Genomic DNA, 16,592 nt, shown 5'->3' on the forward strand with positions numbered 1-16,592 from the left:
TGAGATTCACTATTTCAACAATTAAAGCAAGTCTTTAGCTGTTCGAAATCACCCCCTAATACCCTCATTCACTATTCCCTACATTACTCCACTAATATAGTCCACTTGAAGTATTGAATGAAAACGGATGAGCAAATTCGGACACTGAATGTGCATAGTTTGTGCTTGCCGTTTAATAATCATTTGAAACGTAGCAAACTGGCAGCTCCAGTAGTAATGAAAAGATTTTTCTTGAATTCTGTCATGGAAACTAGCATGTATAAACCTTAATTAAACAATTGAATAATCAATTAAAAAGGAAATTATACCTGTATGATATTACGCTGTACCCACATTGGACCAGCGGTTTGGAAAATGGGTGGATGAATAATTCAGCTGCGGGCGCCATCTTCTGGCGAGACCCGGGAATTTATTCAGCACGACCCTCACAATGTATTATGGGTATTCTCTGGCCATTGAGTGTACATCAGCAGTACACCCGTTATTGAGGTGCATTATCAGATTGAATGAGTGCACTCAATGTCCACTATGGTTTCGGACACCACTACAAATGGCTGTCCCCTCAAACAGTGCCCTATTTAATGGTATAGGGGGTGATTTCGGGAACAGCCTTTAAGTAAACTCACCGCTCCCCATTCCCGTGATCCTCTTGTGGGGGCTCCTGCCTGCTCTTTCCATAAATGTCATCCTCTTCCTCCTCCTCATTGTCAATGCTCTTGGTATCGGGCAGCACTCCATTCTGTGTGGGCGTTTCGCCCCAGCTCACAATACCAGGCTCAGTCAGGCCGTTATAAATGGGAGAGGTAGAGTCCGGAGGGTCCAGAGCCTCCTCAGAACTCATATGACCCATCGAACTCTTCCTGAGGCTCCTCACAACGTCCTCACCAGCCTCGTCCTCATCTTCCGCACCCACGTCATCGTCAAACGAGATTATGTTTGTGATCTTCTTTTTACGTCTACGCTCTTTTCTTAAACCGGAATCTAAAATGCAATTAAAACAATAATATAAGGGTAACTAAACAATGGCAACTGAATCTCAATCATCAATTGAATATACTATAGTAATATTTATTAGAAGAAGAGCACAAATCATATCTTTAAGGATACAACAGCATGGCAGTCAAGGTGCATATTTGTATCTTAGAGTAGTAATAAGGTACAAAGTTGTCTCTTTAATGTTACAACCACAGTGACAAGCTATTGTACCCCCAAAAGTAACATTTTTGCCAGTGCATGTGTAATTCTGTTATAGTATGTGACTCAAGAACCTGCAGAAGTGCTGCGGGGCAAGACAGGCAGTGGGTCTGATGGAGCATCGGAGCGAGGGATGAAACCAGGAACCACCGCAGTGGCAGTGCCGATTTCCCGCAGAAGTGTGCTGACACCTTGAGTAGACTCTTTCCACAAACTGCTCATGCCCTGTGTGGACTCCTTAAGCAGGTGGGAGACAGACGGCCCCCCACGGGCCTGGCCATTTAGGTCCGTGTTGTCAATGTTGATGGCAAACAGGATGGAATTGAGCCCTGATGACACATACACTGAATTGACACTTGCACAAGGAAGGATGCCTAGTTACACTTTATCACGTTATGCTAACTAACAGAAGCAAATGGCAAATATCTTATTGTAATATCACCTGCAGCCATAGTGGGTAGCATACTGGCTCTCTCCTCATCCAGGACAAAAGCCCAGTCTTCATAGAAGGCACTAGGGAGAAATATGAACAATTTATTTTCACACAAGTTCACAAGATCCCCGTTCACACCGCCAGAGACTTTGGAGGGAAAAGACTAAATATAAATGGAATCAGTACATAAAATGCTTAATATTAAAGATGAACGAGAAACAGCAAATGCTCTTTGTCATCACAGCTATTTATAAGAGGCGAAAACGTCAGTCTATCTGAGTTCACAATACCATTCAGGCTTGGAGTGAGCACGGCGAGTACTACTGTCTGATGCGGGAGCTGCGGCTGGATGAGGTCCAGGAAGTTGTTAACTGCTAAAATTAACTTCTCCATCTTGTCGCCAACAATATACTACAGGATGTAGTGACTGATGGATAACATGCGCTCCACTGACTCACTCCACTCAACAACTCTCTTGATTTGCATAAAGTTCAACAATCACTTCGCTCGTGTCGCCAGAAATCACCGGTTCTAGTGATGGGCTGATCATGAACGATTCGAACGAATCTTTAATATGAGAGTGAGTGAGTGAGAGAGTGATTCATTCATTTTGCGTTGTCCGCACATGCGCAACATCCTATGGGTTCATACTTCCATACTATATAGTAGACGAAAAGTGTATGTCACAAAAAAAAAGTATGTCCGAATTCACAGTACTCATAAAAGAGTAGGCAAAAAGTACTCGGATGACCCGAGATTCTGAAGTGTGCATACGATAAACACTTTACTATCCCATGAGGTCATGGAAAAGGATTTGTGGATAGCAGTGAAGTGACGCAACTGGCACTGGTACAGTAGGTCACATGATAATGACAACAGGGCGAATATAGGAAAGTCCGGATTACATTCATACTATATAGAACTTTTTTCCTTTTTTTACGATCGTGAAGTAATTACTTATTAAAAATAAGTAACTACGCAAAAGAGTATGCGATTTTGAATGCAGCCACCGGGTCCGAGTCATTCGTTCATCACGTGACAGCCCCATAGGCTAAGGCGTTGCAGTCTGCCCCTGAAAAAGAAATGATTAGTTACCCTCCCGAATCTTCGGGTCTGAGTCGTTTGTTCTTTTGTTACGTGACGTGACAGCCGTAATGGATGCAGAAATTAGTTAATAATTCCCAACTGTAAGAGTAAAGGGAGGTTTGTAAGGTTACAAACAAGCGCATAGTTCTTTTTTTTTTACTCTTACAGTTCAGTGATGCGTTTCTGGTCTCAAATTTCTAACAATTAATACATTCGTGAATTTCTGTTATGATGGTTCTTTTCCATAACATTGAATGTGGTAATGAAGAGTTGGCTGTCGAATGACTCGGACCTGAAGACTTTAGAAGACATCACCAAGGCTCGCCCTGATCGGCCCGACAGTCAAAAGTAACTCCAAAACCGTCCGTTGCAGACTCAAGTGTCTTGTATCATTGGAACCCTTGGCTCGAACAGAACAGGCCGCATGTCTCGGATATGATGGTCACGAAATTTTTGAAAATCTGTGTATGGGCTCAGTCTATGGTTATGTGAAAAAGAACATGGCGACTGGCCATGTGGTGGCGCTGTAAAATGAAAAAAATAATAATAATTGCGGAGACTCTAAAGGCCTCATTATACTTCTGCGTCGGACCTACGCCGGAGCCTATACGCCGTAGGCAACGTGTTGGTTTTAATTTATACTTCTGTGTTGTTGTCCGCGTTGACGCACACCTAGGGAGCATGTGAAACCCAGAGGGAGGGGTTCTGGCAGACCAATCACAGCGCTGGCGTCCGCGTAGAATTGACGCGTTGTTACATTTTTGGAGAGGTGCACGTCAGGTTACGCCGTAGGGTACGCGCGCTACACACAGCCTACGACGTAGCTACGGCGGCAGTTCGACGCAGAAGTATAAATAGGCCTTAAGGTGAACTAATAATTTCTGTTTCTGCTACAGACTACATAGCTGCATAGGAGGTGAACTAATAGACTGCTAAGCAAAGAATTAACCAATTCTGTTTCTCATCATTTGGCCTTTGCTGCATTATAGTTTTTCTTATTCAAAATGTGATCAACATTTGCTAAAGTAGAAGTGTTGGGGAATTTGGCTATTAAAGGAGTCATAACCTGCAATTTTCACTTTTCCACGAGAATCAATGTATGTTATGATCGACTAACGATTATACACTGGCCGGGAAGCCGATATTTAAAAGTGAAGCGTTTGTTTACCTCAGGGTAAATAAACCAGCGCACGTGCACGCCCACTCAAATACGAGATTTTGATTTCAGCTCCCTCTTGACGTCATGAGGTAGTAGGATATACCATATATGGACACCGCAGCAGGAAGCCCCCCCTTCCCCTCTCCCCCTCATATTCAGTTCAGTCGGGAAAGATGGAGAAACCGAGTGCACACCGGACTTGCTCTGTGGTTGATTGCCATAAAAAACATGTAAATGTGTTTTATCTCCCAAAATCGGACGAAACTATCAGGGACCAGTGGATGAAATTCATTTTTAATGACGCTGTCCCAACAACCCTTTCAACTGGCGTGCAGAGCCATATAGAGCCGTCCACGCCAGCCAAAACATCGCATTGATCTCGCGAGACAATAATGCCTTCAGAAATAAGGGTAAAAGTAGGTCTGTGTTTATTTTTTTTCCACTTTTCTTTTTTAGAAGGGCCTGAAAGACTATAATACAGCAGTAGGTATCCAATGTAATACTAGGTTATGACTCCTTTAAGTTAACATGTAACATTTTTATTATATTCTACCGAACTTCCCATCACTAGCCAGTTCTCTATTTAAATGAATTGGATCATGTCACTTTATCACTGTGTGTCACTGGCGGTGTAAACAGGGCTTTACTAATATGTAACGAAAAACAACAAGGACAATAAACAAAAAAAGACATCCAAAACCGAGAATAATGGGGTGTCTTTACCCAAGGCGAGCACTATCTGCCAGCAACATGTGTAGATAACGCTCTAGCGAGTGTTCGTTCAGAGCACAGCGAAGCCATGCCCTTCCCCGGCCCAGCTCAGATGTGATATTCCGCAGAGAGTAGAAGCGCTGCAACTCATGACGGTTGAGGTGCTCCTTCACATAAAACCAGAACGTCAGCTCTGAAACACACAAGAGAGTACGTTTGAACTGCCACAGCAATGTTCTCAGTTCCCCATTATAGAGAATAGAGATAGATAATATCACAGAAGTTATATAAAGAGGTCATTTTGTGAATCAGAATTTAGGAGGTAAAGAAAAGGTACTTAAAATAAGATACTTATTCTGAAAATCCTCATGCACTGTAAAAAAAGAAAAGTTGACAACTTAGAATTATAAGGCAACTTGCTGCACAGATTTTTTGAGTTGACTCAACTAATAGAGTTTACTCAACTAGAGATGTTATAGTTGAGTCAACTCAAAAAAATCTGTGCAGCAAGTTGCCTTATAATTTTAAGTTAAATCAACTTTTCTTTTTTTACAGTGTGGTTGAGAGAAAAGAAAATTAAAATAAATGTTTTCACTGCAACAACAACAACAACAAACAAAATCATATTCCTTTGGACATTTTGTATTTATTTTTATTTTATTTTATTTTTTCCTATCTATTGCTGGTTTTAGCCTCAGTTTGGATCAAAAGAACATTTTTCTAGTCTGACATTAAACTTGTTCAGTTGTCTGTTTGTAACAATTTTTCAAATGTTAAATGTTTCAAATGTTTTCAAATGGCCACTTAGGGCTCAGGTAGTCATACTCGTCTGGACGAGTGACATTTAAGTAGTGCAGGATACAGGGTGGTGCAGCCTAGTGTTTAAAAATCTGGGCTGGAAACTAAGTGGTTGTGGGTTCTGATGTGATCATTTTACTAGCAAAATAATAATGTAAATAACAACTTCCTTATTAACTTAAAACATTATTAATAACAGCTAAAAGTGTTTGCCATGGGATTTTGTGAGATTGCTATCACCAGACCATGCTCAATCTTTTAAGATTGAACATTAGTCTGGGGAGTCTGCTCTGTATTCTCTACTGCACAAGAGGCGTGATCAACGGGAATAGTTCAAATGACTCTGTACGCAATTGGATAGTCCTTCAACCAATCAGACCAACGATCCGGGTGACGTACTTTGAGCGACACGAAAACTCCAGGATTTTTGCAGGTTGTGCAAAAAAAAAAAAAAACATGAAAGTGAGTGGTATGTACACCCACTCGAGCGATTTGTTTGCTAAACTAAAGAAGCCATAGCGCATCGTCGAGAGGTTAAAAGGAATTGGATTGACGGTCGTGCGAGAGCCAATAGCGCGCCAGGTGGATAAGCCAGTTTGTGATTGGTTGCCACAGATTTGTAACGGAAGCAGGATAGAAAAATGTACAGGTTTGCAGCCTGAGCTGCAGGGCGAAATCAAATCGGGCTGGGTTTACCCAGTCTAGGGCAACAGTTGTCAAACCAAATGATGCAAACCCCAACGTCAAATACATTATGAAGCTGTGGCGGGACAGATTAGACTGTGGCATCAATGGGAAACAATGGCTAAATATTATTTACATATTTAATACCATTCAAAAGTATGGACTCAGAGAGGGGTTTTTTTTCTTTTCAATTTGAAAGAAGTTTTTTTATGCTCACCAAGGCTGCATTTATTTGATCAAAAATAAAAAAATAAAAAAAAATTTGATATATGACATTTTTTTCAAATGTCTTTTATTCCTGTAATAAAAAAGAAACAGTCATTACTCCAGTCTTCAGTGTCACGTGATCTTTCAGAAATAATTATAATATGCTGATTTGAGGCTCAAGAAATATTTATTATTATAAATGTTGAAAACAGAAAATAAACAGCATTTACTTGAAACTGAAATGTTTTGTAACATTATAAATGTTTTGACTGTCACTTTTGATCAATTCAATGCATCCTACCTGAATGAAAGTATTAATGTGTGTGTGTGTGTGTGTGTGTGTGTGTGTGTGTGTGTGTGTGTGTGTGTGTGTGTGTGTGTGTGTATGTGTATATATATATATATATATATATATATATATATATATATATATATATATATATATATATATATTTATTGTGGCAATATTATAATTATATAATTACAAAAGTTATAATATAATATAATATAATATAATATAGAGGGGGGAAAATACATCCTCAAGATAAAACTTGACAATAGTTTATGCATGAACTCATTCAGCACAGTGAATTTTTTCAACCATGTTCAGTTTCGACTAGAGTTCATCGAGTACATTATTTATGATATCTCAGAATCTTATAACATCACTCAAAATTTCCCACTATTTTCTGGATGGCAGTCAACTTTCTACTCTACAAAGACTAAAAGTACTCACTGTCAGCATTGATTCATAGTATCACTCTTAGTTCTGCTGTTAATTTTAAACAGCTCAAAACCACAGCAGGTGCAGAGACTAACCTCAGAAAAACCTTGTTTCTCTTTTTTGCCATTTTTACAGGGCTTGTTGCATAACCATCTGGTTTCATAAACAGTATCAGCACCTGGTTTTCCTGTAGAGCACTCATAAGCATCTGTTTCCTCTATGGACAACCCATAACACCCAAGTGTTCTTTGTTACTAGGGAAATCTCTCAGGCAATGTCTCTAAGGGGTACCAACTAAGACAAACTCATTAAGTAGCGCAAAGAGTTCACAGAGTTAAACGCTTGAAAAAACACTTCTTTTCACTGTTCTTCTTTCTGAGAATCATACATTGATTAATATGGCTGGTCAAAAGCTGAATGACAGAAAACAAGGTACCTGCTTCAGGTTTACTGCTAAATCCAGCAGCATGTTTAATGGCAGCTGCTGTGAGGGCTAAACCGCGACCTTTCCTCAAGCCGTGTTGAAGTACCGCTTCAAACTGGGCACACAGGCATATGACTCTGAAAACAAACAGCAAAGGAGGACAAAACATCAGCAAAATAAAATAAGATTCAGCATAATCTTATCAAACCATTTCAGATTTATAACATAAAGAGATCATATTTGGATGGAGTATTCCTCCCACCTGCTATCAGAATCTGAGGCAATCTCCTTCCTGCCACCAAAGCGAATTTGGCACTGAGAAGATAATAATTGTATAAAGCAAGGGATGGTCAGACTTTAACATTATTTTATTACAAAATACTTAACATCATTCAAACAGTCGGAAATGTTAAACTTTTATATGCATTACATATCTTTTTCAAGGATTGCTGCAGTACCTTCATGAGCACCTGGATAAATATTATTAATATTTAAGAATCTGATCTGCCATTGTTACTAAGCTCACTAAATACAACAGCTGGTGAATGGGAGAAAGATAAACAATTTCCTGCATTGAAAATATAATAACACGGCTCGATAGGGCATGATGTAGCAGTGCAGTGCTCGTTCACGAAAGGCATCCTGACAATAAAATAAATCGAAACGATTTTATACTTCTTTCTAGCCCAATAGATTAAAACAGATAGCTGTATGATATTACAGACACTGGACAAACATCATGCAAAATAAGTGATAATTCGTGTAATTAATGGTCTCCCCTGGCCTGTTTTATAACAACTTCTTTCCTCATTGTTTGAAGCCAGCATTTTCAAAGAGGAAGTGTTTTGCACAAACAAAGTTATTAATAGTCAATTAAACAAGTTAATGTCACCTTACCTGTTTAACTGCATCAAGAAGTCTCTCTAAAAGGTTTTGTCTTTTCAGGTCATTTTGCTGCGTGCCTGTAAGGTACAGTGTCCTGAAATATTACTGGTTGAATTGAATCACAGTGCATGAAATGTTTATCAATGATTAACATTATGTTATGAGACTGCACAGAAACAGAACATGCAGGAGTATATTAATCTGATCCCATCTTCACACACACATAAAATCACACATATATATGCTGTTTGGATTTAAATAGGCAAATGCTTAAGAGTGATGAATGCTTATGACTGCATCATTATTGCAGTAATTTAGGGGTGACCCCGAATAGTCGAAGATTCGATGCTTCGATAGGAGGAGCCTGATTCGACTACCGATCTCATGGTCGAATCTTCGCAGAGGTGTTATGAAACGAGGATCATGCCCCTTTGGCTGTATGAGGGCGCTCAATTTCACATAGAACTTGCTTTTATGTCAATACGTTAATATTCAGCCTATTATGATAATGCTGTATATAAAAATGTGCAAAGAAAGAAGCTTTTAATAAATATTTTTTAACGTGCGTGAATAAATCCAAACACCCCGTGACAGATTTAAGTTTCACTTTCGATCCGTGACCGACAGAGGAGCGTCTTCGCGGCAAGGATTTAAATCTTTAACAATGTCTGGGATAAGAAAATCTAAAGTGTGGATGTACACCATCAGAAAGGATATTCTCCAAGGCTGGATTTAGCATCAGGAAAACCATTATCGCACTGCTGCCGGCCAACGCTAACACGTTTCACGCATAGACTGGGTTTCACGTTAGAATGTATTTTATCCGCGCGCACAATTTGAAAAGACTCCAACGGACACAGACAGAGTGAAAGACTGGGTGTGTTCTCTCGATCAGGTATGGGTACAAGTGATTTCAAAACTGTTCAGCCGGTTCTAATTTGATTTTTGGATGCTGTGAACATTTTTAGCTAAAAAGACTGCCTCCAGTTTAGCATTTATTGTTGTTTCTGCAGTTAAAAAGACAAAGTTGAAAATTCTGGCTACTATATCGTTATTTTAATAATTTATTTATTTTTATTTTATTTATTAATCTGTCAGGGTTATCTAATCTAACTATTTGTGGCTTGTGTTTTGATATGTTCCCCTGCACTTTAGGCATTTTGCACACATTTCCTCCTAATCTTGTGACTTGATTCTATTTATTTCGTTTTGTATTTTTTATTTATTAGAAAGGTATAGGCCTATTCTGTTCTAATTTAATTTTAGTAAATTAATTGTTTATTTTTTCGGTGCATCGATGTTGTGCTGTAGGCTGGCCTGCTCGCACAGGTAATTTAGCCGATTTAATTTGATTTGCATGTGAAATGCAAATCCTGTCTGCAGTGTGGCCTTTCTGGAGTTATGTTATTTCTTAGTTTTATTGATCCAAAATGTTTTTATACATTTATATCTTTGTGTGATTTTCTGTACATCGCGGCTTTGAAACGTTAAAGCCCCGCCCCCATACACATGATTCGACTATTAGTCGACTATAGGCAAGACATGACGATTCTGATTCGACTATGAAAATCCATAGTCGGGGACAGCCCTATTATGTTTCTAGCATGTTAAAATTGATGCACCGCTTGATGGAAATAACATCACATTTATATATTTATTTCCATCAAGAGATGCATAATTTGCTGGTCAAGATCTTGTATTGTAAGAGTCCATCACTCCGTAAAGTCCCCTCCATCACATCCCAAAGACTTTCAGTTTCATGTGTGAAAATGATTCTTCATGCTCCCTCCCAGCCATTCTTTCACAATTTGAGCCTGATGAATCTTGACATTGTCATCCTGGAATATGGCCATGATCTGTCTTCCTACATGGTTGTTTAAGATATGAAAAGCTACACACTCCATCAGTTAGGTTTAGGAGAACTGTTGCCAAACATATAACATGCTAGAAACATAATAATCACTGCAATAATGATCCAATCATAACCTCTTAAGCATTTGACTATTTAAATCCAAACAGCGACTTTTTTTTGACCGTGCAGTGTATTATATCTATCTATACACACACAAAACAGTGAGTTATGCTCCTTGAATCTGATATACAGTGTTTGGAAATATCATTCTTAAAATGCAGACACACATTTGACATGACCTGTCAAAACTGTAGATAAAGAACTTAGTAAGTAGTTCCAGCTAACGTTACTGTAGAAAGCCTGATTGCCAGTAATCACATGTTGGTCCCATAATTCACTTGTTTTTAAAGTGTATGACATATTTTAGGATTTACATATTCCCACCGCAGTGACACAGACTGTTTTGAAACCTCAGACTAAGTTACCTAAAAACAATATTACTGGATAACAATTAAATATGTTGCCAACAAATAAACAATTTAACAGCAGGAATAACGTTAGTTCACCTCACATTTGCAACTCACCGTTCATTCTGAAATTCCCGATTAAACGGTTTGGCAAGCGACATGAATCGCAGTTGAGTCGGTCCCTAAAAGTTTCAGACTAATCCCAAGTGACATTTAACAGCATTGTTTACATTTTGAATCGTTCTCCATAGTTTCATTTGCAGAGCAGTTAAGCCGTACAGTACAACCGAGGCCTAGCTCAGACAACACTAGCACTTTAAAGCCGTTTAATGCATCACAACTATGAAGACGTTGTTTATAGAGTCTCGCAAGGGTTTATTGTCCAGCATAAGTTTACTGTTTCTACCCAGATAAGCTCTTGTATCGCTGTGCTAACGAGAGCGCGCTAATGCCACTGCACAGCGCTCGTGTCAGTCACATGACATTGACTTGGTGTCACGTGACGGCAACATTGTCACGTGGGTCAAAACTATAATAGGCTACAAAAATATCTACAGAAATAAAATGATTTAGAAGTCGTTCAACAGTGGTTGCTGACATTTTAGTAAGTTTGAAAGTCTGATTTAAAGGGACGGTTCACCCAAAAAATGAAAACTGTCATTATTTAGCCTACTCACCCTCGTGTTGTTGTCTATGATTGTCTTTCCTCTGTGAAATACAAAAGGAAATGTTAGGCAGAATGTTAGGAACTTACAACATCCGTCGCCTTCTAATCATTGCATATTTTTTCCATACAGTGAAAGTGAATGGTGACTGAGAAAATTGTGCAGATCTTTTTGAGAGAGAGAGAGAGAGAGAGAGAGAGAGAGAGAAAGGCATAGGCTACAGGTTTGGGAGGGGGAAAACATAAGGGTGAGTAAATAATGGCAGAATTTCATTTTCATAGGTGAACTAAAGTGAACTTTTAATTTTTTTTCTGTCTTGAAGTATTTATACATATACTTATATAATAAGACTACAATTGAAGTAGGCTAACACATTTTAATTTAACAAAGATACAGCATACATTTGTACTGGTTTTGCATTGATAAATATAGTGAAACTGAGATGTAAAACATTTGGACAAAGCATGTTGAAAATGGTTTACTTTCACTGATATTGTACACCTAAATAACATAGATGTTCTCTTTTGACAGTCAAATGCCATCCTGTGTTCATTATTAGTGCACCCAGCTGTCCATATTACAATGAGAATTTGATCCAGTCTGGACAGAGTAATGGTGCATTGTTTTCAGAGTCTGCTGCTGTTATACAAGTTCAATGCGGCCTCCTCCATATATGACAGGTGTACACTGGTAAGCTTGTACTGTCTTTGCGGTAACCAGCAATGTGGTGCCTTCCTCAGTGGAGGGAAGAGGCAGGTTGGAATTGTAGTGATGTTGATTCAATCCATCTGGGAAATCAGTCGTAGCTTCATCCGTATCTTCAGATTGCTCTGTGACATCCGAACCTCTCTCGCTGTCAGATGTCTTTTGTTCTTGACCTATCGCTGTGTGATATTTCATTGACTTGATAAGGATTTGTTTGCCACACAAGTAATGTCATTATAAGATACTGGCTACTAGTATAAATATAGGTAGATATATAATTTACAATGCATTTAAAATGAAAATAATCTGTATTACATTACATATTATTCTGTTGTTGTTGTTTTTTCAGATGTAATGTCATACAACAAGAAATCAAGCACTGCAAGCAAATGCATGCACAATTTTCTAACCAAATTGTCTAAATTCATAACATATACCTTTCATGATGATGGGCTTACAGGTTTTTCTGCGTATAACTCGCAGAATAATGGTCAGTGCAGTGAAAGCTCCCAGGAACACAAAAAACACGATCAAAATGAAACGAATGTTTTGCTTGTTTTCAACTTCATTTACTGGTACTGAAAAGGACACAATAAGGCACTGAATAAGAGACCGACATCATAAGACTTTGATACAGTTATTTTAAGGAAAGGTACGTTTACATACCTTTTGCAGAATTTTCAAAGAGTTTGATGTTTAAATTGCATTTGCTATTGCATTTTTTTTTGTACTCCCCTGATGAAGCCATTGAACAGATACGTTTATGCATTTATGTGTGTATATATTATTTCACAAGACAAAATAATACATAGGCCTACCCTTGATTCTTTATACACAAGATAATTTGTATATAATGAGAATATATATATTGAATATATGAAGAGTTCAGATGCAAAAGCCTCTAAGTGCCATCTGAAAATTTCTTCTAGAATGATCATTTTTATCAAGCTTGTATATTTCAGTTCAGTCATTTCACTTAAATGGCAATGAAAATGACCTATTAATTGTCATTTAAGTGAAATTACTGACCTTAAATATACAAGCTTTATAAAAATGATCATTCTAGAAGAATATTTCAGATGGCACTTAGAGGCTTTTGCATCTGAACTCTTCATATATACACATATATTGAACATTAAATAATGTTATATAGCCTTTTCAGGGCAGGATGAATCTCAGTTTAAAAAATTTGACAACTTATTGATTCTGCAAGAGTATGTAAAATTACCATTACTGTTATGTCTATCCATTAAATTATGTCTAATGTCAAAAACTTTTAAATCAGAAATAAAACAATACTTACTTGAGGTACAAAATGTTTTGCAAATATTTGGTGGGGAGTTGCATCTAATGGAGCAATGTTGACACTCCTCGAGAAGTCCATCGTAATAAGAATTCTTTGCACATTTTCCCTCAGCACAAATAATCATGTAAAGCAGCCATATAAAGAGAATCATCTTCCACTGAGGTGTTGGAAGTCACTGAACTTACACAAGAGTCAACATTTTATGAAGCCTAGTATGTAAATATGTCTTAAGAAGGGGATGTCCCTGAGTCATCGACACCTTTGTCTTTTACATTCAGGATCGGTTTAAATTTTAGTCAGATTCTTTTGTTTAGTTAAAAAACTATTAATACTAACATTTGTTTTATCTTAATATACTCTTTAAAAATTCAGAAGAACCTTTAATATCAGTGGAACCTTTTCAATGCACGAAAGGCTTGAAAAAATATAGGTTCTTCTGATTATTAAAATTGTATTCACACTCAGAATGTTGTTTCTTTGGGGAAATAAAAATGTTTTTTCCATGGCATCGCTGGGAAAACCCCCTTTCAAAACCTTGCTTTTTAGAAATGAAGTGACCTTGTTCTTCTTTTTCAAATAAAACTATAACAGACTAATAAATGTTCTAAAATTATTTTAATTGCAATGTTCTGTATACATAAAATAATGTTATCCTGAAACACAGAAAACCAAGCACTGCTTATTAGACATATTGTCAACATTAGTAAACAATTCACAAATACACAACCAGCAAATAACAATCAAGCATATTTGATTGGCATATTATATAATATTATCAGTACAAGTTAACAATAAGTAATGCATTAACTAACTAACAATTAGCAATATATCAAAGCATTTATTAATCTTTTTGGAAAACATATTGTTTGCTCATGTTAGTTCACATTGCATTAACAAATGTGGTAACACTTTACAATAAGGTTTCATTCGTTTACATTACATTAGCAATACATTTTTTACAATATTTATTCATCTTTGGTAATGTTAGTTAATAAATCCAGCTTTTCATTGTTTGTTCATGTTAGTTCACAGTGCATTACCTAATGTTAACAAATACACGTTTTGATTTTAATAATGTATTAGTAAATGTTGAGATTAACAATAACTAGAATTATTGTTCATTCTTAGTTCATGTTAACTAATGTATTTAATGTTAACTAATAAAGCCTTATTGTAAAGTGTTACCACAAATGTTAAATACAGCTTTGGTTTTTAAAAATGTATTAGTAAATGTTAAAATTACCATTGATTAACAAATGCTGTGAAGTATTGTTCATTCTTAATTACTTAACTAGCCAACTAATGTTAACAAAAAGCCATCATATTGTAAAACGTTACCATATTATATTAAATAATAGAAAAAATATTTTAGTTCAGTTGGATTAAAAGAACAATCTTTAAATATATTTATATATGAACAATTATACATGAATGTAGCCAAAGAACACTGATGATCTTAAAGATCTCATTTCGAAGCGGCATGAATGCAGTTGTGAAGAGGAGGGTCTTCCCACAGAGCACTCTGGGAATATAGATGCAAATCAGAGCCTGACACTGAAAGTTGAGCAAAGTTTGCTGTGTGGTACAAAAGATAAGTCTTATTTGATTCTCTGTCCTGGCCAATAGGATTCCACCTAAAGACCAGAATGCTACAAATGATTAACAAAGTCGCACGTTGCACGAAAATAAAAGATCATGCTTATAGATGATAACATGATAGCTGGTTTCCATTGCATTATACAAGTTTGTATTCTTTAAAACACCTTTCATAGGGTATTATTAGTATTACCTGTATGTTATATCACTAAAGGATCTCGGTTCACGTGGTTGGTCGTCTCAGTTGGCTGTGTATTCAGATAGGAGCTCATGGCAATGGTAACAGGTTGATCTGCTCTGGCCGTGCGGTTTTCACGAGAGCCTCCAGGCTGAGTGTTGATTCTTCCACTTCTCCTGAGCGAATTCCTCAGTCCGTTGGAGAGCCTGCTTGAGACTTTACGCATAACGCCTGAAATTCCTTTAGTGCGTTTGTACTGAGCAATGTCATCCTCCAGCTCTTCAGGAGGCACTTCAATATTCCCAGTGTACCAAAACACCCACCAGATAAGACTCAGGAAAATGATCACAGCTCCAGCGTATATTAAAAAGTCATGGAAAAAGATATCCCAAAACACCCCAGCCAGTAGGACAAAAAGGCCAAAAATGTCATGAAAAACAGCAAACCAAAAGGCACATTTACAACGTCCAACTCCTGGATGCTTTTTCTCCATATCCGTAATTTTATATTAGGGTCCCTTTTTATTGAAACATATAGCTAGACACCAGCTCGTCTACTCAGATCCATCTAAAGAAAACTACTGTGCTAAAAGTACACACTGCGCATGACGCACACCTGTACAAATGATGTTCAAAGTACACTGAAGTGAATAAACCTTGATGTTCAGCTGTAAACCAATGCTTTTATCAGAATACTTTATCAGGATCACAAACCTAAAGATAAATCAAGATAACAGTCATGCACTGACAAGTCCAAATAATATTTGCATGCAAGTTTTTCATGTGACGTCTGACTATTTATCTAATTCTAGATCATCTGCCTTTTGCGTTTCACGTTTTCTTTTATGTTCAATGTCCAGACCACACCGAGCACAGCAAACATCAGCCCAACTGAAAGACACAACGGGCCCACTTCATCATTCACAGGCATCAAGTCTCTAGGCTTACTACCAATTAATCCACTAGAGCTGAGGATGACCACCAAACCAGCACTCAATGCGAGCCCACTAATGGTCAAGATGAAGATGGGTTTGTGGTAGTAAATCCAACAACTGGGGTCTCTGGGTACAGGGTCCCGAACTGGAATTGAATCTGTTTGCAGAGTCAAATCTTCACTTAAATCACACTGAGACACAGAGCACATCCTGACTGTCAAACAAATACACACAAGCGAACGTCACTCACTTTGTACAATCCGCAGTTAAATATACATATCTTTCTGAAATAGTTCACCCAAAACTGAAAATTCTGTCATTTATTTACCCTCATGTCACTCCAAAACTGACTTACTGGGGAACACAAAAGAAGATAAATGTTGGCTTTGGTTCATCTCCATTGGATGGACCTTACAACAGACATTTCTTAAAATATCTTTGTTCCACAGGAGTCAGTCAATGTGGTTTTGAAACAGCATGAGTGCAAATACACAATTTTCAGTTGTGGCCGAGCTATCCCTTTAAAAATATCATCTAAACATTGTTGATAGCTTAAAAAAAAAATCGCTTTTTACTTGCCTTCT

The 16,592-nt window shown here is 37.5% G+C and overlaps 1 protein-coding gene and 1 long non-coding RNA gene across 4 annotated transcripts in view; both read right to left on the reverse strand.

Annotated features, from left to right (window-relative positions):
• The window catches only part of LOC311306097 (sorting nexin-29-like), a 117,605-nt gene extending 104,119 nt beyond the window's left edge, over positions 1-13,486 (reverse strand). Inside the window, exons 1-9 of one of the 3 annotated variants that reach the window (XM_084434282.1) lie at positions 13,298-13,485; positions 11,302-11,332; positions 8,318-8,382; positions 7,683-7,735; positions 7,433-7,557; positions 4,596-4,776; positions 1,637-1,707; positions 1,269-1,523; positions 627-981 (exon numbers count right to left, since the gene is read on the reverse strand). In XM_084434282.1, the coding sequence (XP_084290408.1) occupies positions 627-981; positions 1,269-1,523; positions 1,637-1,707; positions 4,596-4,776; positions 7,433-7,557; positions 7,683-7,735; positions 8,318-8,382; positions 11,302-11,332; positions 13,298-13,378 (1,217 nt within the window). In that variant the 5' untranslated portion in view covers positions 13,379-13,485. Of the gene's footprint in view, positions 1-626; positions 982-1,268; positions 1,524-1,636; positions 1,708-4,595; positions 4,777-7,432; positions 7,558-7,682; positions 7,736-8,317; positions 8,383-10,741; positions 11,122-11,301; positions 11,333-13,297 lie in introns of those variants that run through there. The other 2 variants (XM_084434281.1, XM_084434283.1) reach the window with 2 other exon arrangements.
• Positions 13,487-13,896: 410 nt separating this feature from the next.
• On the reverse strand, positions 13,897-15,671 carry LOC311305666. Its single transcript, XR_014630044.1, has 2 exons — positions 15,090-15,671; positions 13,897-14,934 (listed from the first exon to the last, which is right to left on the reverse strand). It is a non-coding gene; the product is annotated as an uncharacterized lncRNA (long non-coding RNA).
• Positions 15,672-16,592: the final 921 nt, after the last annotated feature.

This window comes from Rutilus rutilus, assembly GCF_951802725.1.
Source record: "Rutilus rutilus genome assembly, chromosome: 16".
Classification (NCBI taxonomy): domain Eukaryota; kingdom Metazoa; phylum Chordata; class Actinopteri; order Cypriniformes; family Leuciscidae; genus Rutilus; species Rutilus rutilus.